Source organism: Fusarium verticillioides, chromosome 3 (assembly GCF_000149555.1).
Source record: "Fusarium verticillioides 7600 chromosome 3, whole genome shotgun sequence".
NCBI classification, from domain to species: Eukaryota; Fungi; Ascomycota; class Sordariomycetes; order Hypocreales; family Nectriaceae; genus Fusarium; species Fusarium verticillioides.
In genome coordinates, this window is record NC_031677.1 from 3,046,823 (window position 1) to 3,070,663 (window position 23,841).

Consider the following 23,841-nt stretch of genomic DNA (forward strand, 5'->3'; position numbering starts at 1 on the left):
GTGATAGAGTTTTAAATCAGGGAATAAAAAGGCCAACACTCATATTAGAACATCATACAATTTAAATAAAGTTTTCATGCAGCTGTCAGTTGTACCTCCTCAGGGGTCTAATTTACCGTATAGGACAGAGTACCCAGGTATTAAGATAATAATATGTAAGTGCCTCTACGGTGGACAACACTGATTCCTGTCTTTTTCTTCGCACACATCGCCAGCCTGGCTGGGATCTGTTAGAACTGCATCATGGCTCTGTGCCACAACTGAACTACCGGCTATACTCTTTGCAGACCTAAAAGCTTCGCTTAGGATTGCCTCTAGTTGACGTTTCTTATCTTTCGAATCGCTGCGCCGGGCCAGTCTCTGAATTATTGCTGCTGATGTCCGTTGTTCTTGATTAAGCCACTCGATCATCCCCAAATGACCAATCAGGATGATGGATGCTCGATAAGACTCGAATGCAGTCTCCTGTTCACGTCCATGTAGACAAGCATTGATAAGAGACAGAGCGGAATGGTTGTGAGTCCTGCTGCGACCGAGTAATAACTCTAGGAGTTCCTGCCGCCCACACAGGTCAAGGCCGTCAGGTTGCGAAACACTGTTGAGGTGACGTTGGTAAGTTTCGAGGCAGTGGAGGATGTCCATTGACCCTTGGTAACTGCCGGTCCAGTAACCATTTTGAAGACCAATTTGAAAGTATCTCTTGGAGGCTGTGGGCTTGCAGATTTCCGCTGAGAGTCTCAATCCAAGCCCGCATAAAGGGCCGCCCAAGTGATCTCCCCTAGCTGTCAATCGTTGACTAAGATTACCGAGGAACACCAGAACATCATGCTTATTCTGTAGAGTGTCTTGCTTCAAGAGGTTCTCACAGGTATTGCGAAGATCTGAAGATAAATCTTCTGTCGATTTTTCTTGGCCCGGGCTTTTGAGTTGATGAAATGAGGTGGCGCTGGTTTCAACTGACAAGTATTGTGATACTAGCCTACGGAGGTTAGTGAGTGAGTCTTGCTTCCTCAGCGCTGCTGACAGCTGAGCTGAATGAGACGGAGAGATGGCTTGGTATTCCCCAGACCATGACGATTGCGCCCGCGATTGAAACCAGCGCAAGAGTAATGAATCGTCTTCCAAGGCCTGTTTTGGAATGCCGTTGTTTGAGCTGATGAGGTGAAGTTTGTTGGGCTCTCTCTCCGCAGTCGCATTATTGGGAGGCCCTTGTTTCTTTGAGGAGTCGATCAGTGGAGCTGGCGTTGGGGCTTGGAGAGCTGCTGAGAGAAGGTCATGGCTTCCGAGTCGCCATGAACTAGATGGTTCTGAGCGTATTTCAGAAGCCTTTATCCGTGACCAGGTGAGAGAAGTTTCCATTTTGTGAAGCTTCCATCGAACATCATCTCGCTTGCTATCTCGAGACCATTTCCTGAGTGCCCGCTCTTCGTCCTCTTCTGAAGATGGCCGGACGTGTTTGCTGAGCATATCGTCTAGATCAAGAAGGAGGTCGTTGATCCGAAAGTATTCGTGTTCTTCGGGTAGCTTGGGAGTATCGGGCCACCTGTTAACAATATAGTATGTCTCTCCCCACCTCGTTTCCTTTTTCAAAAACATCTTGCTTTTTGTCTTCCCAGCATCAAGCGCTTTTCCAACATCAAGCGCGGTCGAAGCTGCTCGACGTTGCATTTTGCCAAGGTACCAGAGTCTAACAAAGATGCGACTAAGATGGGTACTAAGGTACCTTAGCTCGTTATCGACGGCGGAATGATTGTGAGCCGCTGCGCGTGACTTGAGTTGAATATCGATGCAAGAGAGAGATGGTGATTTATTTCTTCAGCAAGAAGGGTGATGTTTTCAATGTCCTGGCGACGTAATCCTACCTCCCCCGCAAAGTGAGAAGGACCCCTGCTGTTAACGGCCCGGCCTTTATTTTGGTGCGGTTGACTAGACTTGGTACTAGTTAGGTACCAAGATAGGGGAGCTTGTGGAGGAAGGACACTCGGAACCTCGGTCCTGAATGATAAAAAGTTTCTTTTTTACTTCATAAAGCAAGTAGCTTTTTATAAAGTTCTCCAAGCTTGACTATTACTATAGTACTAAAGAAATGCGAGAAAATTTAAGTAATTAGGTAGTTTGGATCTATCTTGCAAGATCTTGAACTTGCTGACTAAATAGGAATAAATGGTCCTAAGCAATAAAAAGACTTAGGAAACCTAATACAAGTTTAGGGAGTCTTTATTCAGTTTGTTCTCTTCTAAAGTCTCACAATCCCTTACTCACTGAAGGGCACCTGTCTACCAGTAGCTAAACAATAGAAGCAATGTGGGGCACGTGACCCATTAGCCTTACGTATGAGGATACGAAGAACGAAATCAAGTGCTCTGAAATGGGTTTCAACTTTAATATTACAAACAACAGGGCCTCTCCGGATATACTCTTTGATACAACAGCGGTCAAAATCAGACAAGACTTGTCAACCACCCCCCTTTGCCATTAGCCTTGTACTATGCTATCGAGCTTTTGACTTTATAACAAAGACTTCAACAGTGATGCCCCGATAGTAAGCCAGTATATCGGAAGTCAAAATCAGAGAAGGTTTATCTGCCTTGTGGCGCAATTGCTTGACCAAGCAGCACTAATACCGCCCTCAGCTTTTCTTTCTTCAATCAATCTGCAAGGCTAGGTACTCTTCTGCCGATCCTGGCATCAGTTGTACCCACACTGTCTCGAAGCAAATCATACCATGGCTCCCTCTCCTACTGAAGAGAAGGAGGAGGCGCAACAGATTGATAATATGTCCAAAGCCCAAGATCGCATGGCTCGATTCAAGGCCCTTCAGGCGCGAGCAAAGACTTCGTCGGAGAAAAACCTGAAAGAGGCGACACTCGAATCACAAAGGCTAGCCACAGATCCCAGCCAACTTACCGCCCTACATCGGAAACATGCGATCGCATCTCACAAACTACTCAAGGCAGACGTGGAGGAAGCGGGCGGGGATTTCGAGCGAAAGCGCGCATGGGACTGGACTGTCGATGAGAGCGAGAAGTGGGATAAACGCCTCAAGAAGAAGACGACTCGTCGCGACAACAACGCTTTTGCCGATCATACACAAGAAGCGAACAAGATATATAAGCGGCAGCTCAAGAACATCAATATGAATATGGAGCAATACGAGAAAGACAAAAAGGCTCTCATTGAGAAAGCAGCGGCATCGGGCGGTCTAGACATTGTTGAGACCGAGGATGGCGAGCTCATTGCGGTGGATAAGGATGGCTCCTTCTACTCTACCGCCGACTCCACGACGTTTGCTGAAAATAAGCCAGACAAGGCAGCAGTCGACCGCTTGGTGGCAGACCTGCAGAGAGCAGAAGAACAAAGGCTGAAGAAGCGAAAGGAGAGGATGGCACAGAACGGGGACGATGGCGATGTGACGTACATCAACGAAAAGAATAAGCAATTCAACCAGAAGCTCTCGCGGTTCTACAACAAGTATACCGCAGAGATCAGGGATAGCTTTGAACGAGGAACAATGATTTGAAACAAACAAGATGTTAAGTTAGGTTTTGGTCCAGTCGATTATCATACGGTTTAGCGCCTTTGCTTTTAATACAGTACTGCACAATATCCTACAGCATGGTTTTCCTCCACGCTTTGCTCGCCAACTCCTCAATTTCAGGCACGTCGATGGCACCCTTGATGGTCTCATCACCCAGGGCCTCAACCACCGCCTCCGCCACAGTCTCGACCTTTAGAGGCTTAACTCCCGCCGCACCGATGAAAGTCCTAAAGTAGTTGCCTGTAAGACCGTTGAAGGCTGTGCCAAGGCCAACCATTGCAGCCAGAGGCATTGTTACCGGGCGTGAGCTATCAAACATGAAAGAAGGGCGGATGAAAAGTCCTCTGAGTTCTGGGAACTTGTTGGCAATGGTGATCTCGGCCTCTCGCTTGGTCGATATGTATCGTTGGGGGAGAACAGGAGCACCTGCTGCAGCAGAGATGTAGCAGAAGGCGTTCACTTTAGCAGCAACCGCGTGCTTAGCCAATGTGACTGCACTGTCGCGGTTCATAATCTCATATGTGAATTGATCCTTGGGGTTTGGAGGCTTGATGTCCTCCCCTTGTCCTTTAGCCAAAGGGTCCACACCTCGATCACGGACGGGAGCAAAAGCTTTCTGAAGACCAGCAATGGGGGATTCCTTGCCTGAGATGGCGCCCTTGTAATCAGCCTCTAGGAGGATCCCCATGCTGTGCACTACGAAGTCAGCGCCATTGAGTAATGGAGCATACGTAGCCGGACGAAGAACATCACCACGCTCCCAGCTCACTTTATGTGCCCAAGACGGAGGTGTAGCCGAGGTACTGATAGTGTCCCATCGAGGGTCACCAGAACGGCTGTACAACAAGATGAGTTTGTCTCTTAACATTATGATAGATGTGGGTTATACCTGATGGAGGTTACATCCCATCCTCGAGCAACAGCATATTTGCAGATACGAGAGCCCAAGAAACCGGTTCCACCACAAACAACAAGCTTCTTTGAGGCCGACATCGTGATGATGCTCGCGTAAAAATCGTGTGATGTCAAAGCTCTTCAGAGCTATAGTGGAATGTGATAGTTAGATCGAGGAATGAAGAAAGCAAAGCTGCGAATTCAGTGATAGGAAAAACAGAGGAGGATGTTTTTGTGGTGCATAATCGAATTTCCAGTTCAATTAGGGGCAGTCTGCTGTGCAGCTATCGATGGTAAGGTGGAATCAATGAAATCATCATCGAGATAGCAAGGCTGAAGACCCGATGTGGCTGCATTACGATTATTGGCTACGCCACTACGGCGTAAGTTGATCAAGTCTTACGAGGCTGACACCTCGCCACTCTTTGCGACACTTCACCTACGTCCTTTGGGTATTTTCTGATAATGTTCTCACCATCAAAATACTCTCACGGTAACGAAAACCTCTGTAGAAATAACTAAAACCGTACGAAAATAGCATGGCGCCCCAAAATCAACTTGGGAAGCGTGTTAAGCTTACGCAAGTCCGTCGGCCTTTTATCGTTGGGAGCACAGCGAAGCCTTTTTCCGACACGAACCCGCGACCAGCGGGTGTCCCTGACACCCATACGCACTCATGGCAGGTTTTCGTCAAAGGTCTCGACGATACCGACATTACCTACTGGCTGCGTCGGGTTCAATTCAAACTTCATGAGTCTATCCCTAATTATGTACGAAGTAGGAAATGGCCTTCCTTTGCACATGCTGATGCTAACGGAAAACAGTGGTTGAGGGCGAACCCGGAAAACCTTTTTTAGTCGAAGAGACAGGCTGGGGTGAGTTTGACATAACGATCAAACTCTACTATGTCAACGACTCGGGGGAAAAACCCCAGACACTATACCATTATCTGCGTCTACATCCCTACGGCCGGAACGAAGAAGAAAAGCAAGCTATGATCGCCTCGAATGGCGAGATCCGCGCATGGAGCTACGAAGAACAGCTCTTCAACGAACCCTACGAAGTCTTCTATAACCTCCTCACCCAAGGCGCCGTACCCAAGGGATGGAAGCCGAGCGGTGGCAAGGGCAAAGGGAAGACGCGCGCACCACCGCCTATCCCAACTGACAGCAACGAGGTTTGGGAGCATTCGGCGATGATACCAGCGCACAACCGACCGGGGCAGCCTTTCAGTCTAGAAACTGAAGCAGCCGAGATACGCAAGCTAGCAGATGCGCAGACTCAAGCTGAGGATATGGCCAAAAGGATACTTGCTGAGCTCAAAGCTAAAGAAGAACTACTTGCGAAACTAAAGGGCGAGAATCAGGCAGCTGCAGCTGCAGCCAAGTCATAGCATGATGGCCGAGTCACGCACAATAAATCAAGACGGAAGAGAATCAAGTCTCGCAAGCAGAGCGAAAGCGAACAGTACAGCTAAGACGAGGCTTCAAGTACAGCGAATTACCCCAGACACTTGGGTACGAAGGAACTATGTGTAGCTTCAGGGCGAGGCTGGCCAACATTCACAAGCAGCCAGTTCTTCATGGTTTTAACTGAACTGCAGTAGGCTCGCCCTAGAGCGCGGCGTAGCCATGTCAGAGGATCAAGCTAAGCACGTGTATAATAGGGACGATGGGGCTCAGATAAGACAGCCCTTGACTCGCCACGAAGCGTATTGATACCAATTTGATTGTAAGCACATCTTCTATGACACATTGTAGTTCAATCAAATCATCAATTAAATGATTAAGAAGCCATAATCTGTCTCTGGATGTGAATTGGAGTTGTTTTGCGAGTACTACACGGTTATATAAAACCAAAACTAGCCTCGTTCCTTAGTCCTGATACCATGATATCTTCTAGATACCCCAACGATCTCTTTGACCGTCTAAAACCCGCCCACCTCGCCTATGATTTTGTGAATAACATTGCTAAGACTCTGACATTGCCATGAGTCAAACCCCCTGGGGCTATTGACCAGTCCAAACAGACAACTGTGTCGTGGCATAAAAATAGAGAACGAATAACAGTACCAACCCTCTGAAACTTGCCTGGCCAGAACTCATGACCAGGCACACCCTATTTTACCCTTCGGCCCGTCTCTTCCAACGCCACAAAAAACATAAAGAATTGCTTCCTCCAGGCCGTTTCCTCAACCTGAGGTTTCCAAACTCCAGCGCCTGCCTAAAATGAATGAACAAATAGAATGCTAACGAGAGTACTGAATTTTATGTGTCAATGTGTGTGGCTCCTCCGCTACTGAGTAGCAGCTTCGTATGCTGGTGGTGGTGCGTCCTCACGCTCATCCCAAGGCCTACGTTGCCTGTTCTTCTCGTCATAAACTCGCTTGGCAATTTCGCCAGCCATCTTCATAATCCAAGCTTGTTCAAGGATGACAGAAGAGGTCTCCGAGCTAATGCTTTGGTTTTCCAATCCAGGAAATTTGCCCTTCTCAGACTTCAGTTCAGAAGTGATAGAAGCACTCAATGGATAGTTCTGAGATTCTGGGGGTTGAACGGCGTTCTTGAGCGGGGAGCCCATCCTTCGTGCTTCCTCAAGAGTGGCCATGATTGAGGGACGCCCTGCCTCACCCGCGCTTCTAAAGCGAACTTTATTCGGTGTGGATGCCTCAGCAATGATAGACGACTCAGTCTCCTCAGGAATTGATTCGTCGATCATGGGCTCAGATAGAGGGACATCTACAGATGCCGTATCCGACGCTTCACTGCTAGTCTCTGGGGTGGTAACTTCTGATTTGGTACGTCTCAGATTCACCACGCGTGTCTTCTTCTTGCGCCCTGTCCGTGATCGACCTGCCCCAAGTGATCTCCCGTTCATTGCCGAATTCATACTAATGAGTGAAGGGCGAGATGGGAGATGGCCGTGTGCGTTGCTCGCTGTATCTGAAAAGGTGTATGTTGTCGAGTTTCCTGCGTGGAATGACATGGTCTTGGTGAGAGTGGGTGTCGAAAGCAGGGGCGTAGACGTTTCCGATCGTTCTCCATAACCTGTCCAAGCACGGAAGACGACATCTCGAATACCAGGAGTAAAGAGTGATAAGGTGCGATGCGAATCGGTCAAGGCTGCAAGACGCAACAAATTCTTCTGAGAAAACAATGATTGGACTTCTCCACTTCCATTCAACGTGAGCTCAGAAATAGCATTGGGGTCGAGAAGATTGCCATTGGCATCCACGGGATCCAAGGGAGGGCTAGCCAAAGGGTCGACACCGGCTTCGTCTTCTTTCGCAGCTGGTGTTTCGGTGCCCTTGTTGGCCTGGTCAGGACACCACAATTGAAGAGACAGTCGGTGAATAATTGCCGGTAATTCATCCATCATCAAGTTGCGTAGTTGTTGCTCAATTGTTCTCTGCAAGTAATCGCGAACGAACTGTATCGAGTCAAAGGTAGAGGATACCTTGAGGGATTCGAGTGGGTCATTTCGGAAGACGAGGGTAAGCCCTTTTTGTTTTGAGAATACCAGTATGATGAAAGCAGAAAGCTTGAAATCAGACAATGTGATCGAGAGTGGAATGGTTAGGCCAGAAGCGGCGGCCAACGGTTGAGGAGATGTGAAAGTCGGTTTAGAGTAGAGATATGTATTCAAAGGATTTGCCTAAGGTTGCGATGTTAGTGGGATTGCAACGATGATGAAATCATCGGTAGGGCGCTTAGACCAAGAGATTTTGGCAGGGGAATGGAGGGGTTTAATGCGCATTGTCGCAATAAAAGAAGGTTGCATCGACAATGCAATAAAGCAGTGTGCAGGTTGAGACTTGGAGAGGAATAGTGGGCTGTTGTTGATGTTGTGATAGCTGCGAGATCAAAGGATGGCGATCCACGTCAAGCTCAACAATGGGCATACTATGGGAAACCCGTGCAATGAGCGGAACATAGCTTCGGTAATTTTCCCCAAAGCTCAGGAAAGAATTGAGCCGCAGAAGATGAGTAGGTTCCTCCATGACGGAAGTAAAATGATCACTTACTTGAACTCTTGTCTTGAGGGTCAGGAACGCATCACCAGAATATGTCATTTTGAAGATGCCCCGGAACCTATCCTCCGCAAGATCACCAATTTCCAATATTTCAAGATCAGGGGGTACGGTCCCAAGATTGAATTCGCTGACAAGAATATCATCCACAATGATGGGCGGCTTCGGACTCTTGTTTAGGGCCTTGGTCAAAAGGTCGCGCGCGCGACGGTAGAAGTCGGCGTCCGCAGTTAGCGGCGACCAGTTGAAGTTGAAGGCCATGTTGAAATGGCAATCACCTCCCCGTGATCATGGAGGAAGTACTGAAGTGCCGGCAAATCGGCAGCTGTGACGGAAGCTCGAGGACGGCGGGAAGAAGGGACTGAGGCGCGTGCGTGATGGGTATTGGGAGGCGAAAACAATGAGCGAGTGTGGGATGGCTTCGGGTCTCGTCGGTCGGCGTAATCAGTTGCCAGAAATGCTCAAGGAAGGAGTGCACTTCAAGGAAACTGTCGATAGCACCCAGGGCGGCAGCAGCGACGTGAGGCTTAGAAGGATCTGTTGAAATAGCGAGAAGAAATTGAGACGGTTGGACAGGCAGGATAGGATTTCCCAGGAGTGCGGATCGTGGGGATGACGCTACAGGATTCCCCGGGCAAACAGCTTCAGGATGATTGGGAGAGGATGTCCGAAGTGGGGAGCTCGGAGCTGCACTGCTGCAATTTTTTTTTTCTTCTTCTAAGGGCTTAAAGGCTTCAAATTTGACTGGTGTCCAAGGCAGAATTTAGTGGGTAATGGCAGCGAAACCACTGATAAAGCCCAATGCTGAGACGCCCTCGATCTGGACCTAGAGGAGCTGAAGCGAAGCGAAACGGTTGGCAACCCTGTATTAAGTGCAATCTGGTTGGCTCGTTAATCGGCTGTGGGAGTAAGAGACGGTTTCTGACCCGGTATTTCTAACCGTTGTACGGAGAAGAACACGTCAGGTCGGGTCGCAAAATGTACAATATCAGGTAGTTTGTGATGGATATTTGTAGGTGGCCGGGGTAATAAAAATACTCTGGCGGTGAGATGCAAAATTCGGTGTAGGCTGGTTTGATAATATGGAGTCTATTGCATTGTGAGTTGTTAATGCAGCAGAATGTGTGACTACTGTAGGTCGAGTTTCAGATGGTCCAAGCTGCCTCAGGTACAATCCGAAAGATTCGTCCGTATCCCCGTACGGAGGGAGAACGGAGTCCGGGGGTACTGTTAAATCAAGGAATATCGATATCAGATCCACAGTATCCGAAGAAGTTGCGTGACTTCCGAGGTTATAATAGTTGAGATGCCAGTTAATGCAGAGGCATATAAAACAATATAAAGCCAAAAGCAGCGTGAGGCTAGCTGGTAGCTTCAATGCAACATAGGGGGGGCATCAATTGGTCTGTTCGAGGGATGATTTGTGTACTGCCACCTTGAAGAAACGCGCAGATGTGCCAACTTTGTATAATTCCTGATGCGCTGTCTACCCCATGCTCTTCATGCAAGCACGCAACAGAAAAAAAAATGTTTCCGCCAAAAGGTCGTCACAATCAGATGATCATATCCTACGCTCTGGGAAAGATGCCTTGTGGAACGACCTCTGCATCAGGTGGTTCGATGTTCATCCTAACTTTCTGGGGAAGCGAGCATCTTGCTGACCAAGGACCCTTGGAAGAACAAAAGTCGTCTCCTTGTAGTAATACTGTGCCTTCGAGTGTCGCCCAAAACGTTCACCTACTGCATGTTGATTCTATCCTCACGAAAACACGGACCAGCGGCTCTTCCCGGAGTCCTCCGAACCCACCGGCTGGATACCAAACTGACCTTAATGCCGACCCCTCCCCCTCATTAAGGTAGGAAAGACAAATGCTACCCAACACTTGGTATGAATACCGTCGTTAGAGGCTGTAAATGAAGCGATTTAAGATCGATATAACACTTCGCCTTGAATCGTTTATTGATATATACATTCCTGGAAAGGCTGCCTTTAAGCAAAGCATCAACTTATTTTTTGTTTCCTCTCCCCCAGGCCTCCATTATGCAAGCATTTCCAACAGCCAGCCTCGAGAAGGGTGACCGGAAGGGGAGTAAAAGGGTGATAAGGCCGGGTAGGAACGGAAGGGCAAACATGAGTGGCATGTATCTCTGCGTTTGAGTGTCGGCAGAGATTAGCGGAGCCATGCCCTAATCACTATGGAGATGGGCTTCCAAGTGTTATCTGTTCATGTGTGATATGCCGCATAGCTTTCCCCACGATGCGATGCTCGCAAACCAAGAGACACTTGGATCCAGATATGGAAATTTGTCTCAGACTTACATGAGCATGTTTAGTCAAAGAATTTGGTACCTCACTTGATGAGTGCTCTCAATGACAGACTACCCTCATCAGCAGGCGAATTGCCCTGACATTCATTTCAAGTAATCGATCTCTTCTTCCTCTTCTTCTATCGTGAACGTTTTGTTACAGAGTGATTATCTTGGTATTCTGCCAATACCACCTCATGACCTGGAATTTGTATGATCTGGCGTCTCACATCATCACAGCCAGAAACAAAGGGCCAGGACCACTCAACTTCCACTGTCATGCAAGGGACCAGTTTGGTGAGACTACAGATCTTGTCCACCTGACAGCCGACCAGGATACATATTGGTTGTTTTCATATCAACTCAGCTCAAAAGGGTACTTCTGTGGTGCTGTACCTTGGTCGGACCTCATCGCTGGGGTTTCACAAGCTGAGGCTTTGTGTAACCCCAGCCTCCACATTCGATATTCTCCGAATCTGTCTCCCTCCCTTCAGTCGCAAACATGGTTCGATAGGCTGTCACACATGTAACCATGAACAACGGCGGCACACGAAACGAGAACCCTCCTCCCCGTAAGTAAAGATGAATGCAATAGTCGAGCATTCACGATTAACGGACTCACAAGTGCAAGCTTAGTCTGTTCCCTTATTTGCCTACTTGCTCGTGCTAGCCCAGATTCATCTCAAAGTTTGGTCCATTGATAGGATCAAAGCTCAAACAATTCGAGTTGGATCTCCACGTGCGAGCCTAACAGCGTGGGTAGAAACGTTGGACGATCTCCTTAGGGCATGCACTAGTAAGCTACTCCACGCTGATGATCCCAGTAGCCCGGCATTGTCTTCAGCGACGCTTATTCGTGGTACGCCCGAACAGAAACAGAACTGGGAGAAGGAATGCAGTCATTTTGCATGCACACGGTCCCGTGATCGTCGCCAGCAGTAGTGTCTTGTCGAATTTCTCAACCGCCAACGATAGAACACAATCAGGGTAAGAATGCATCACCGCCAGGTCGAGTGACATCATCAGCCGGTGAGACCGATGCGTGTGTGCTTGAGCCCCAAAGTCGTCGATGGTTCATCAGCCAGTTGCGGCAACGGAGGCCTGAACAGCGCGGTTTGAGTCATCCATGGCGGCGGCTCAGCGACATCCATAGGCGTGCCACGCTGCCGATATTCTCCATATCCTGCGCTGTCGGCAGCCCGTTGTCAGCGCTGGTGTCATTCCGTTTCGTTGTTCTGCACGAATGGAAATAGAAATCCAGGGTGTTCCACATTGCCTTTTGATAGCGGAGCGTCAGAGTGCAAGGGACCAGGACCAGGGCCCTAATCGTGGACACACATCGTGACCTCGTACGGCTGGGGCAAGAAAAGTTGCAAGAGGGCACGATGCCACTTTGACTAAAATGGGCGATCGAATTGGACGTGCGTGCCTTGTTTGGCCACTATTGAGCCTTGACCGTTGTGAATCAGGCCCTGGAGTATCTAGGGTATACCTACTAAAATAAAATAAAAAAGGTCACTGTATTGCTCCTTGTGTCCTGCAATGCGTTGATGCCAGCGGGCCTCAACTTAAAAGACATTCAAACCCCACGAAGCCTCGGCGTTTAATCGACAATCATCGCAGCCCCAGCCCTTGAACTAACGTTAGAGGGCGCCACGAACAGTGAAGTGACCCCCAAGACCGTATCTCATCAGGTGCAGGTGCAGCAGATGCAGACGCAGATGTAGCCTGCAGGCAGTGCTCAAGGGAAGTGTCCTAAAAAGACCAAAGGGCCTGGATCAATAGCTTGGGTGTCTTGTGACGGTGGGTTGTGATTCGCTAGAGCTGTCCCGGTGCTTGTTCGCCATGGTTGCTGCCAGAGACGATGACTGGCATTGGCGCTCACTCTAGTCCGGGTCCGGCCCCATGGGTGGAGGGGTCCTAAAAACCTGTGCGTCACCATCCCAGATCAAATTGGATCGTCGACTTTTCTAGGCGACACCAAAGGCTCCGGCTTGTACGTTAGACGGTGGGCGAGCACCCACTTCAATCTGCACCGCCGCTGGCGAACAAAAGACCCTGGACAGTCCGTCTTAAACCTGTGCTTCTGGCGGGGTTTTGTTTCTCTTTGCTTCTTGCTGGTAGACTGCTGCTCACTTGCTATCCAATCCAATCCAATCCAATCCGCTTGCTTGCCCGTACTCTAGTTGTAGATGGTCTTGTTACGGTGGAGATATCTGCCAACAGGAATCATGCCAACAGCGGCACTTTCATAACAAGAGGGTCAAGGGAAAGGGGTAACGAGCTTCGTCATATCATCTGTTCATTTGCTGTCCTAACGTCAGACTCGACTTATTATTGTTACTCTTACATTCATCTCTGCAAGCAAACCATCGTGGTGATGCTACTCTGATAGAGAGCCAAACCAGTCGCGTCAATGAAGACAAGACATTGTTGCCAATCCAGTCTTACAACATAAACCCTTACAACATCTTATTCAACACACCCCTCCCAGACACCACCTGCCGTTGTCAATTCTGCGATCCTTGTCGAAAGAAGCGCAGCTCGACACATACAGTAAGTACCCTGCCTTTGCCTTACTACATACCTACCTTACATGACGTTGTCCCAGCTTCTATCGCTGTGTAACCCGAGGCATCATATCTCATTTACATCAACTGCACTATCGCTTGTGGTCTCATGCATATGTGCTGCACGTACACAAGGCGACAGAAACAACCGTGTTGCCTTGTTAGACTTTGACCGAGCGGGTTGAAGTAAAACCTAACTTGGTTTTAACGGTTATAGCTCTCGGCGGTGGTTATCCCAAATTTGTTTGGTCACGATCGACTCGACTTCCCAGCTGTCATCCGTATCTCAACGACCTTGAGCTTTTGTTCCTATACCACTTACAAACTGGGAGAAGCAAGGCACCTAAACGAGCTTAGAAGAGCAATCACTCATATATACGACTCGAGGCAGAAACATTGGTCCAGGCGCAGATGCAGATGCATACACATTTGTAGACCGTGACCATCTGGAAGCAGAAAAGAAGGCAGAAGCCGACGAGTCAACGCCAGCGCAGCTGCAACTGCAAGCCCAAGCAAGTGGCTGTGACCCGGTCTCTTTCTAGGTTCCATGTTAAGCCATCACCGATTCAAGGCTCCTTCTTGTACATATTCACACACCCCTCCTCATCTCCTTCCCTCTCTCCTTATTCACTAAATCCATCTTATTCATATCTGCTCTGTTTTGCCCCAATTCACCTCTTGTCGAGTTTGGCCTCGTCCTCTTGGCCTCCATTTAAAGCCCAGCCCAACCCTCCTCGTTGATAACGTTCCCCTCCCTTCCCCACCAGCAAACGCGCGACATCGGTGGCTTGAAGGTACCTTGCAGACTACCTGCACAATCCTGGTCATCAATCAACACCATGTCGACTCCATCTCTGTCCGATGGACAGCTCACGCCGACTGATACCGATCCCGACCTTTGCTTCTCTTCATCAGAAGATGACCATGTTTGGCCAACTCCTCAAGATGTTGTCGAAATGTCCATTATGCTTAATGGCAGTGCGGTCCCCCTTTCCTGGACCCGGGAAAGTCTCAAAAGACTCCCAATGGGAACTCGTCCAATAAAGATGGTTGGTGAGGGTGCTGCCAATGTCGTGTTCGAATTAGGCATTCCAGAAGGGAATATGTGGGTAAATGATTTCAAAGGTTGGCTAATACAATGTTATACACAACATATGTGCTGATGTGTTGCTCAGGTTGGCTCCTTCGTGTTGCCAAAGCTCCTGCGAGTGGTCAGCCAGCCAGGTTCAACTACCTAAAACAGCAAGAATTCTACGCAAAGCAAATCATTCCATTTCTCAAGACACATGCCATCCAGCAACGGCTCGTGGTACTCCGTCATACCAATATTATTCCTCAGCTCAACGCCTTCCTTCGGTCAATAGATCATCTGCGCAAAGAAAAGTTCAGAGGATCATTCATCTCGGAGTCTAACTGGGGCCTTCTGGTGGAAGATATGCGAGTATCTGGTACGATTTGTCTTCAATACAGGAGTCTATTATTATCAAGCCGCTTACCATTGCTGATAGAACCCAAAAACAGCATCCTTATTGAGTTCAAGCCAAAGTGGTTGAATCAATCTCCAAGTGCTCCCCAAGGAGCCATACGATGTCGGCAATGCGCCATGGAACTATTCAATTTCCTGCGGGATCCGAGTCCTTCAAGACATATGCCAGAGCAAAAGCCATGCCCCCTTACACTCGCAAACCCCGATGCTCCCCCCGAAATCAGTTCGCCATTCCGTTTCGCCCCCAAACTTGCTGCACAGTCCAACAATCCTATGGTTCGAGAACTCCTTGCAAAGACTGCCGATCATCAAGTTATTCGTGATCTTCGGTGGCTTCAGAATCTTTCTGACACCAGGGGGCCTCTGCGTGCTGAGAAGGGTGATCCAATGTTTAGCTTGGCTATGACAGTTCGCGATTGCACATGTTTCGTCCAGATGAATTTGGGTCACGATGTGCCTCCCGAACAACGGCTTCGCGTAAGACTCGGTGATTTCGATCTCAAGGATACCGACATAAAGTTCAAACGATGGACGTCAGCCGAGAAAGATCTTATCGATTCCGGGTGCTACACGGCTGACTGGATCATGTGTAACGGGCAGTACTACCACCCTCCTACCAAGTGCCTTCTCGAATGGGCCCGCCGGCGGGATCGGTTCGTAAAGATTATCGGTATTAAGGACAAAGATCCTTACCTTCACCCACCCCCCAATAAAACAGCACATTTCCCTACAGAGGCCATGACCAAGCAAGCCGTGGTCTACTGGATGACAACACATTCTAGCAAGCTCACGGGGCTGCTGGAGCCAGGCAGGAAGGATAAGCCAAAGACCGAGGTGTGCCCATTTCGGAATGAGCCTCCGTAAGTCTTACACGTCATGTCTTCAGATGCCAGCTGGTTCATCCCTGCTAACACACTACAGCAATCTGAGGAAATGGTTGCCTGTTAGGCCATAAGCAGACGTCCCTGAGATCTCACTTGCAAATCTGCGTACAGGAATCGGAGTTCTCTTTCTATTTTTGCATTACAAGGTTGCATCGGTGCATCTCAACAATGGCGGGCTCGCATAGCATAGCATGGGTATGGGCATGGTTGGTTGCATCAATCAGGGGGCGCGGCGTTAGCTACAAGGTTGTTGTAAGGAAGGGTACGGTTTCCGGTTTGATATATGGCGTATATTTATGATTGGCTGCATCCGATACCCAGATATAGGAAGAACAACATTCGACATCTATCATTTCTCAATTACGGCTCATAACTCGAACGCCAAACCCCAATTCTAACGTAATATTGTGTAGCCCGTTTTAGACACCAGCTGCGCTGAAACTCAAAAGGCTGCCAATGGACAATCCAGCCACAAGACACAACCCCATGAAGCCGCCAGCAGCTTCACGCTCACCTTCATCTACCCACTCGCCCGATGCCATCATGAAACTAGAACCAAGCCAGCCGTTGGTGAGACCAAATATCAACTGGACAATGAAGAGATAAAAGAAATCGCTGGAAATAATGGCCCCCCGTCCGTCAATATTACAGAGTAAATATAGCGGGAGTATACCAAAACGGACAATAGAGAGAACAAAGAGAGCAAAGGGGCGGTGCCGTAGGGTGAAAGGTAATATCGTGGCCACCCGACCACTCAAGTCACCCAAATTCCAAAAGAAGAACCCAAGAGGAATAAAGGCGGAAGGCTGGTAGAGAGCACCGGAGTTTTCTTTCACGGAATGGATCTTGGCAGTGAAAACGGGCATGAACATTGTTGCAATGAAAGTGAGGGCAACACCAATAGCAAGCCAGTGAAGTTTAGTGAAGAGCCTCCAAAGCGATGTGACCTTGCGAGCGGCACGTTCGGCCTCTTCAATGCTGTGCATGGACTCGTTCATTTGCTCAACCATGCGATTCTCGATGATATGGTTATGGCGGCGAACCAGCGGGACGAAGGACAGCAGAGCAGCAACTGACACGACTACGGCGGTGAGGAAATAGACGAAAGCTGATGTCTGTCCATCCTCAGGGGATGGCTCTTTGATAGAAGTGTTCTGGTCCTTCTCGGGGGGGAAGGCAAGCACAGTAAAAACTTGCGCGATAGGGGGCAGGACGCCGGCAATACCCTGTCCAGCCATGATGGCTTGCATATATTCTGGGCGTCCGAAACTGGCTGCGAAAGCAAATGCTCCATTCTGAATGAGACCAGCTGCCCAGGCAGCAGCCGCGACTGTAGCAAGCAGAAACACGAGATATAGAGTTGGGGAAGCGCTTAGTCCGAAGACGGTAGATGCAGTCAAGAGACCGAAAGTGAAAACATTGATAACAAGTGCCAGGTTGATTCGAAAAGGGTACGATGCTGAGTACTGTATACTAGTGAGAACAAGCATTGCGCCGAGGTTGGTAACAGTAGAGACGGTCAATATCGCAGACTGAAAGTGAGACTGAATCCAAGCATCGCCGGCAAAGCGAGCTGTGAAGTATGGAGCTGCAGCAAGGAACATATTCCTATCTTACGTCAACTACAATATTTACCGGATACGAGAGAGAGAGAAACCCACCAGGCCCAGAGCATAGCGACACCCAGGAGGGCAAAGATACCATATTCTATCCACGAGAACGGCAACTCATGTTGGCCCTCGAGTACTGTTGAGCCTTCTAGAGGAGTGGCTTCCTCAGTACCGGTCAGGGGCTCGTATTCTGATGTTGATGTGGATGAGTGTTGACGGCCTAATGCTTTGCGAACGCGTTCCATAATGTCTGCGTATCAACGTTGTTCGTTACAGGTCGTCGTGGGGGAGCCTTGAGCAGGTGGCGTACGTAAAACAATAGACGTCGCTTTGGACAGTGGCAGGTCATCAAATATAGCTGCAGCTCAGGACTGTTGAGCCGCTCAGGGAGCGTATGCGTACGCGTTGGATAGGTAGTTCCTGTATAGCCCGAATCATCAAGCACTTGAGCTTGTGAAGTTCGAGTCGCGTGGTCACTTGCTCGCCTGACAACGTAGAGAGGAACGTCGCAGCGAGTCACAATGAGTGGGATGGAACTCGAGGTGGATGGAGGGCTCCAGGTGGTGGGGGCAGCGAGATGATGACGTTGAATTCCCTTACTTGTTGAAGGGAGATAAGATCCGATCTTGAACGGGAACGGGACGGTTAGGGGTCTCATGCCAGGGTCAGGCGGGAGACACTGGGCGGCTGAATCACAGGGGGGATGAGCCAATCACAATGAGCCGCCCAACAGTCAATCCAGTACGGAGTATATCAGCCCTCAAGTAAACCCCAGTCGTTATTTCTTGACACTCCTAAAGTTGCTGACAATAGCCAGAGTTTCCTCATTTTTCGAGACCCGGAACTGGAAGCACGTAAGTAAGTCCGTGGTTAACATGGATACTATAGGATTTCAGGTATTTCCTTGATGTCCTCGGAAAGTACGTGTTGCGCGAAAGACCTAGGAACCTGGGCTGTTTGTATTTTATAGATCGTACAACTAATACATAAGTCGCACGGCATCTCCCTTGCCTATTAAGATATGAATTTCATTGAAATATCGATTTTTGAAGGTAATCTGGTCTTCGAATGAGGCGAAATGCTCGTTAACAAAGGAGCCATAACGCAATGGAGTAACTATTACAAAAGTAAAAGCGTCTAAAAGAATGATACACAAAAGGAAGGGTAGCTCGCAAATTCATGAATCACTAATGCATGAGCGTTCCGTATCACATGTGGGCCTGAGACACCTTGTGACCGTATGGCTAAAAACACAAGAAAAGGTTAATCCAATGTCTGATGGGGAACCATGATCTAGGTACACAAGCGACAACCCCTTCTGTTGCCATGCGAGTCTTTTTGAAAATCTTAGTTATACGATGCAGATATCTTATTCGCGACCCATCAGAATACTGAGTCAGATTTGCCATAGTTCTATGGCGGAAGAGAGGTTGCAATGTCCATATATCTATAAAACTACGAATGGTATCACATGCTCATTAGTATTTGGGCTGTACGGATCTAGCTATACAATGCACTCTAGTATTCATGAGCCCGACACTAGGCTCAGAATTTCCAAGTTCTCATAATACGAAGGTTTCTTAATCCTCATGACTTTTGAACCTCGATGCATTGTGGATGACCAATGTTGCGGAAACAGATACGGTGGAGTTTACCTTTTTTTCTTTTTTCGATACATCGCCACTTGACACCGAAAGCTGAATGTTGTATTTAAATCTATGTACCTATGCTTACCAGAAAATGGTTGGACCCTGCAAACTTTGACTTCGTACAGAGGGAATTGGTCAGTGAATCTAAAACGTAACTAATATGCCCCCAAATACTATCCACAAATTCTTTCGCGTCTCTCGAAAGATTAGCCAGCAACTTTTGATAAGTCAATCGGGCTTACTTCAATTGTAGGTGTCCACGACAGATTAATCAGACGCCCAGGAGGGAAAAGCGCCGACTTCATCGCATCGTGCAGAAGAGACTCACTCACCGCTGGAACAACATCATCAGATCGGCAACTATCTACACGCCAAAGGCAATTTCTATCCTCTTCCCGGGCTCCCCCAATAACTGCTGGAAGTGTCTTGTCTACAACGCAGGCAGGCTTGGTAGCTTTGGCCGGATCTATCATCTTCTTTATTTCAGAAGGCCGTAACGCACGTAGTAAGTATATCAGTAGTTGGATGCTTTGCTCTGGATATGAAAATCTTAAGGGTGATGTGTTGCCATAAAATGTTGGTCAAAACTTAAGGGTTAGAGGTCAAACAAAAGACTTTAACAGCAATTTCATGTCTGGTCTTTGTCGGCTCCTACAGGACATTCTTCCTGTCAGGTTCTTTTCATAAGTTTGCCTGGTTTCAAAATCAGGCAGAGTTGGTAAGTAACGGCCGTTAAGCTTTTCTTGATAAGTTACAAACAGATCAGTCGTCGCTAGCTCTAAAGGTCAGAAAGTCGATACTCTGGTGTGCATAAGCTTGTTAAGAATTCAAGGCCAGCAAGAGAAGAGAAGGCCCTTCTTGTGTCTGATTTGTCTGGGTAGAACTGCCCTTGCTAAGACTCCCGTGAGTATTAGTCAGGCCTCTGGCACCAGGCACCATGCCGTATAACTTAGAGGAACTTGTGTTCTGATGAGACAAATTTTTGGCGGCAGAATCATCGCGGTTGTGTATCATAGAAAAGGTCAGTTGATGGAGGCCTGTTCGAAATCGGAGCCACCATGACAACCCAGGTGAGTCTCGACAGTAAAAACGAATCATCGACACAGTCAATCCCGAGATGACTGCGGCAAGGCTTGGATCGACAAGATTATGAACGAGCTATGTATGACGAAAGCAGTTAGCCTTGGCCTGCTCGGTCTCTGGTAACTAGGTGACGAAGTGAACCCAAGAGTTGCAAAGATACTCCTCGGAATGATCTCAGGGGCATCGAACGCATCCAATTCAACTTTCAGAGTTTAGTTACGCTTTTGGCAGCTCTGTGCCTCCACCTGTGTGGGTATGTTCACAAGACATGGATGTCATCACAAACGTCCGAGGCTACTGGTTCTGGACAACTTCGAGGATCATATAGAGGCCATGTCAGAGGACAAGGAATGTAGAGGCTGCTGTGATTTGATTATTAAGAGTCCCGTGCTGAGTCATGTATCGTCAAAGTCGATTCAATTGGCAGCATCACAAGAGAAAAAGAAATGCAGCTCAAGACATCGATTACAACATGCCATGAAAATCTTCTCAGCTAAGATGCTGAAGTAATCGAGCCCTGTCCTCAGATTGATAGTGCAACAGATTAAGACAAATTCCTACAACTCCAGATCAGGGCATGTTTTCAAGATTTCAACGTAAACTCCAACTCCGTGCTGACCAAGTGTCATCCTAACCGAGCAGAATTCCTACCTCATCTTTGGCTTGTGCCTCCCAGGTCTTGAGTAAGATCTGGCCGACACCCCTTCGGTACGCAATATCTCCAATGCGCTCGATCCAAAGGACATTGACAAAGTCAATCATTTCATCTGCATCCATATGCTCCTCAAATTTCTCATTATCAAATACATGCGAACCGCGACGCTCTGTGGCTGTTGATATGGCGATAAACTCCAGGCGCTCTTCACCGTCGTAGTTGGAAGATTGAATACCCAGCCATGCGTCGTGAGCACGAAATTGACCTGCCCATCGGTTTGCTTTGTTCCAAATAGTACCTACGGCAAGGGGTGGATTGGTTCGGTCACGATGAGCGAGAGTTGTGTGGAACTCGACCTCAAAGAAACCAGTTGTTGTTTTGAATGACAGTAATGGGCCGGGGTAGGCTTGCTCGCCTACAGGTGGCTCATAACCACCGGTCTCGGGAGGATCTTCGACAGGGATGGGATATTTGAACAACGCAGAGTCATCACTATCGTGGACATAATACGAACCGCTGCGAGACCATCCTGGAGGGAGCTCCGAACTCGGGCTCCGACGACCCCGAAGATCACGGTACTGAAGGCCGGTATTCATAACGGGGGCGGTTGCGGCTCGGTCCGTCAAGCTCCAGGTAACGGTAGGTTTGATCCGGAAAGGGTGAGCGGACCGGTATCGTTTGGTCTCTTGACCACGTTTCCCAGTGCGAGCCTCTTCAACATAGTCTGCAGCGGCTCTCCACAAAGTCAAGTCGACCGGAATGTTATCAAACCACCAGCCCATCCAAGACCAAGATGGGAGAAATGGTGGGCGAGAAAGAGCTCTTCGTCGAATGGACGCATGCGGGCGCCACAGCAAAGCAATGTCCAAGAACGCGATTGGCATGCCATAAATAAACCCACCGGGAAAAGAACGAGATAGTACGTGTGTGATTCCCGCAAAAGCAGGCAGCGTGTCGTCGACAAGCGTCAATTTCCGTGCGCTGTATTCCATCGCGTAGCGGGCATACTCATCAAGATCAGGCCACGGCGGGTGCTGAAACGCAAACGCAGCATCAGGGACAGCACCCGTACACTCTTGACGGCCTCCTCTCAGCTTCTTCATCACACTGTTTGGGCTCCCCTGCCATGTCTCGCAGTGACATTCCCAGGTTATTGAGTCTTCAAAGAAAAAGACCGAACGTCGAGAATAAATGCGCTCAACCAGAGTCCAGCCCCTCGTATACCATGGCGAGGCTGCAACCAACTCCTGGTGAGTACGACCAGTCGTTCGAAGGCCGCGCGTTGATCGCTTTGGATCAAGTGAAGGCAGCCCTGTATAAACATCGCCAGTAGCGGCAACAATAGTCAGGTAAGAATTAGAAAAGACGTATGCCATGTGCTTAATATGATCATCCATCTCTTCCCGATTATCCTGGGTTATACAAATACGGTCGATCCAAATGTGTCGAATTCCAAGTTTCTTAGCAAGCCACATGGCGTCCAGATAAGTCTGAGGCATGTCGAGATTGGGCAGACGATCTTGGAAAGTTTCCACATTAGATTGAAGCAGATGTGTAAACATCGGTGCTCCGTTGCGCTGGGTACCGTTGACATAGCTGAGAGCCAAATAACGGTCCTTGGTTGTTGCCTTGACTAAGCGTCGCTCAACGACATCAACAAGCCAGGTAGGGCGCCATGTGGTGATATCAATATCAGAAGAGACGGCGCAGTGGTGGTGGTGATCCGCGTTACAAGCATCAAGCCACTCACGAATGCGAAGAACTGGGCCACCCTTGGTAACAGCGGAAGATGCCCGGCGTTGAATTGAGGAAGCGACAGCTGGCATTGCGATCTCCTTCTCCTTTTCACCACGAACTGCCCTAAGCGATCCAAGCAGGCGGTCAGTAATACTGTTTCGCTTGCTAGAATTCGGAGGATGGTCTCTATCGCGGGGTTCCCGGGGAACACGCGGAGGGACACGGCTCTCGCGACGCCTATCTCTGTCGACATCCCTATCCTTGACTCTGTCTCTGTCCTTCCCATTTGCAAAGTCCCTGTCTCTTCCGTGATCATCATCTCGGTCTCTCCCGTTGTCGCGATCTCTGTCTCTTGCATCGTCTAATGGTCTGTCGCGATCTCTATCTCTGTCGCGGTCTTTGATACGATCCAGATCCCGATCGACAACCCCATCCATATCCAGGTCTCGCTCCAAGTCGCGGTCGTGATCTCTTTCCCGGTCTCTTTCCCGGTCCCTTTCTCGGTCCCTTTCTCGGTCTCTATCCCTGTCTCTTTCTCTGTCTCTATCTCTATCTCTATCCCTATCCCTATCACGGTCGCGTGGTCTGTCGCGGTCATGTTCTGGCTCAGGAGAGCTTTCATCGCGGGAGTCATGCGAAGGACTGCGGTCTGGCATTGTCGGTCAAGGTTACAGGTCTATAGCAAGTAGCAGAAGACGTCGCGTTGGCGCATACCACAATTGTTGTCGCAATATTACCTCAAGGTCTTCCTAGAGATTGATGAAGGATCAAATTGGCTGGGGTTCGAAAAATCTCATGTTGATGCCCGAGAATTGGTCATCATAAGTCTATATGTTGGTCAAAGCCCCTCAGCTTTCGCGGCCTGGATGGACAGCGCTGAGATCTTATTGGCTCGTGAGACCTATGCACAAACAAATGAGTTGAACAACGTCATCCCAGCAACGGTACTAAAAGACTTAGGAGTATGGATAATAGAAATATATTAGCTATATATATATTAAGTTACTAAAGCTACTATATAGAAAAAGTAATAAAGTACTAGATTTAAGTATGTTTTATAAAATAAAATATATAAACTTTCTAAGTTTAAAGATAAAAATATTAAAAGAAAGGTCGAACCGAGGATTGAACTCGAGACCTTCTGCGTACACTATTTTTATAGTGTGAGGCAGACGTGATAACCACTACACCACTCGACCCTGAGATTGTAAATTGCTATTCATTTTCAAGTATATATATATTCAAGATATGATAGAAGACAAGTTTTATTGCTAGCATACTTTATAAGAAAATACGCCAGGCAAGCGTTATCAAAGTGAATCTGTATAACTAAGTAAGACCAAGAGTATATAATAAATAGAAAACTTTAAACATAAGTAATAAGAACAAACTACTCTG

The 23,841-nt window shown here is 48.3% G+C and overlaps 9 protein-coding genes and 1 non-coding gene across 22 annotated transcripts; 4 read left to right on the forward strand and 6 right to left on the reverse strand.

The window, feature by feature from the left end:
* Nucleotides 1-16: 16 nt before the first annotated feature.
* FVEG_05252 (hypothetical protein) lies at nt 17-1,842 on the reverse strand. Its single transcript, XM_018893388.1, has one exon. The coding sequence runs from the start codon at nt 1,666-1,668 to the stop codon at nt 166-168; it is 1,503 nt and encodes a 500-aa protein (XP_018750233.1). The 5' UTR covers nt 1,669-1,842; the 3' UTR covers nt 17-165.
* Nucleotides 1,843-2,725: 883 nt separating this feature from the next.
* Nucleotides 2,726-3,520, forward strand: FVEG_05253 (pre-mRNA-splicing factor SYF2; the record flags this gene model as incomplete). The annotated part of the gene is made up of 1 exon (XM_018893389.1): nt 2,726-3,520. The coding sequence occupies one exon, from the start codon at nt 2,726-2,728 to the stop codon at nt 3,518-3,520; it is 795 nt and encodes a 264-aa protein (XP_018750234.1).
* Nucleotides 3,231-4,746, reverse strand: FVEG_05254 (hypothetical protein). 2 transcript variants are annotated; one of them, XM_018893391.1, is made up of 3 exons: nt 4,428-4,737; nt 4,308-4,374; nt 3,231-4,234 (listed from the first exon to the last, which is right to left on the reverse strand). In XM_018893391.1, coding segments are annotated over exons 2-3 (627 nt in total). In that variant the 5' UTR covers nt 4,309-4,374; nt 4,428-4,737; the 3' UTR covers nt 3,231-3,608. The 2 variants fall into 2 exon arrangements, with proteins under 2 accessions (XP_018750236.1, XP_018750235.1); XM_018893390.1 differs by having other exon boundaries at nt 3,231-4,374; nt 4,428-4,746.
* Nucleotides 4,747-4,971: 225 nt separating this feature from the next.
* On the forward strand, nt 4,972-5,825 carry FVEG_05255 (protein AF-9; the record flags this gene model as incomplete). The annotated part of the gene is made up of 2 exons (XM_018893392.1): nt 4,972-5,209; nt 5,257-5,825. 2 exons carry the CDS (start codon nt 4,972-4,974, stop codon nt 5,823-5,825), a joined length of 807 nt encoding a protein of 268 aa, XP_018750237.1.
* Nucleotides 5,826-6,098: 273 nt separating this feature from the next.
* FVEG_05256 (mitochondrial distribution and morphology protein 34) lies at nt 6,099-10,664 on the reverse strand. Of its 2 annotated transcripts, XM_018893394.1 has the most exons (3): nt 9,403-10,664; nt 8,457-9,341; nt 6,191-8,086 (listed from the first exon to the last, which is right to left on the reverse strand). In XM_018893394.1, exons 2-3 carry the CDS (start codon nt 8,721-8,723, stop codon nt 6,728-6,730), a joined length of 1,626 nt encoding a protein of 541 aa, XP_018750239.1. In that variant the 5' UTR covers nt 8,724-9,341; nt 9,403-10,664; the 3' UTR covers nt 6,191-6,727. The 2 variants fall into 2 exon arrangements, with proteins under 2 accessions (XP_018750238.1, XP_018750239.1); XM_018893393.1 differs by having other exon boundaries at nt 6,099-8,086; nt 8,457-10,664.
* A 637-nt stretch (nt 10,665-11,301) lies between these two features.
* FVEG_05257 (hypothetical protein) lies at nt 11,302-12,330 on the forward strand (the record flags this gene model as incomplete). Of its 2 annotated transcripts, XM_018893396.1 has the most annotated exons (3): nt 11,302-11,341; nt 11,440-11,565; nt 11,643-12,330. In XM_018893396.1, 3 exons carry the CDS (start codon nt 11,302-11,304, stop codon nt 11,693-11,695), a joined length of 219 nt encoding a protein of 72 aa, XP_018750241.1. In that variant the 3' UTR covers nt 11,696-12,330. The 2 variants fall into 2 exon arrangements, with proteins under 2 accessions (XP_018750241.1, XP_018750240.1); XM_018893395.1 differs by having other exon boundaries at nt 11,440-12,330.
* A 235-nt stretch (nt 12,331-12,565) lies between these two features.
* Nucleotides 12,566-18,331, forward strand: FVEG_05258 (hypothetical protein; the record flags this gene model as incomplete). 10 transcript variants are annotated; one of them, XM_018893403.1, is made up of 6 exons in its annotated part: nt 12,566-13,325; nt 13,381-14,464; nt 14,515-14,787; nt 14,848-15,685; nt 15,747-18,083; nt 18,137-18,158. In XM_018893403.1, the coding sequence occupies exons 2-5, from the start codon at nt 14,179-14,181 to the stop codon at nt 15,778-15,780; spliced, it is 1,431 nt and encodes a 476-aa protein (XP_018750248.1). In that variant the 5' UTR covers nt 12,566-13,325; nt 13,381-14,178. The 10 variants fall into 10 exon arrangements, with proteins under 10 accessions (XP_018750248.1, XP_018750246.1, XP_018750251.1 ...); XM_018893402.1 differs by having other exon boundaries at nt 12,592-13,325; nt 15,747-17,095; nt 17,146-18,327; XM_018893401.1 differs by having other exon boundaries at nt 15,747-18,331.
* FVEG_05259 (hypothetical protein) lies at nt 15,950-17,974 on the reverse strand. The gene is made up of 2 exons (XM_018893407.1): nt 17,371-17,974; nt 15,950-17,317 (listed from the first exon to the last, which is right to left on the reverse strand). The coding sequence occupies exons 1-2, from the start codon at nt 17,562-17,564 to the stop codon at nt 16,129-16,131; spliced, it is 1,383 nt and encodes a 460-aa protein (XP_018750252.1). The 5' UTR covers nt 17,565-17,974; the 3' UTR covers nt 15,950-16,128.
* A 1,968-nt stretch (nt 18,332-20,299) lies between the features above and the next one.
* FVEG_05260 (hypothetical protein) lies at nt 20,300-23,377 on the reverse strand. The gene is made up of 2 exons (XM_018893408.1): nt 23,158-23,377; nt 20,300-23,092 (listed from the first exon to the last, which is right to left on the reverse strand). The coding sequence occupies exon 2, from the start codon at nt 22,878-22,880 to the stop codon at nt 20,682-20,684; it is 2,199 nt and encodes a 732-aa protein (XP_018750253.1). The 5' UTR covers nt 22,881-23,092; nt 23,158-23,377; the 3' UTR covers nt 20,300-20,681.
* Nucleotides 23,378-23,553: 176 nt separating this feature from the next.
* On the reverse strand, nt 23,554-23,642 carry FVEG_15611. The gene has a single exon. It is a non-coding gene; the product is annotated as a tRNA-Val (tRNA).
* Nucleotides 23,643-23,841: the final 199 nt, after the last annotated feature.

Bases quoted from the DNA above. Each gene is read 5' to 3' on its own strand.
- FVEG_05260 (XM_018893408.1), bottom strand. From the start codon at position 22,880: ATGGATGGGGTTGTCGATCGGGATCTGGATCGTATCAAAGACCGCGAC.
- FVEG_05259 (XM_018893407.1), bottom strand. From the start codon at position 17,564: ATGGAACGCGTTCGCAAAGCATTAGGCCGTCAACACTCATCCACATCA. The intron at 17,318-17,370 runs GTGGGTTTCTCT...GACGTAAGATAG, and splicing joins GTCGCTATGCTCTGGGCCTG to GAATATGTTCCTTGCTGCAG.
- FVEG_05254 (XM_018893390.1), bottom strand. From the start codon at position 4,531: ATGTCGGCCTCAAAGAAGCTTGTTGTTTGTGGTGGAACCGGTTTCTTG. The intron at 4,375-4,427 runs GTATAACCCACA...CTTGTTGTACAG, and splicing joins TGGGATGTAACCTCCATCAG to CCGTTCTGGTGACCCTCGAT.
- FVEG_05256 (XM_018893393.1), bottom strand. From the start codon at position 8,723: ATGGCCTTCAACTTCAACTGGTCGCCGCTAACTGCGGACGCCGACTTC. The intron at 8,087-8,456 runs GTAAGTGATCAT...TCGCAACCTTAG, and splicing joins CCCTCAAGACAAGAGTTCAA to GCAAATCCTTTGAATACATA.
- FVEG_05252 (XM_018893388.1), bottom strand. From the start codon at position 1,668: ATGCAACGTCGAGCAGCTTCGACCGCGCTTGATGTTGGAAAAGCGCTT.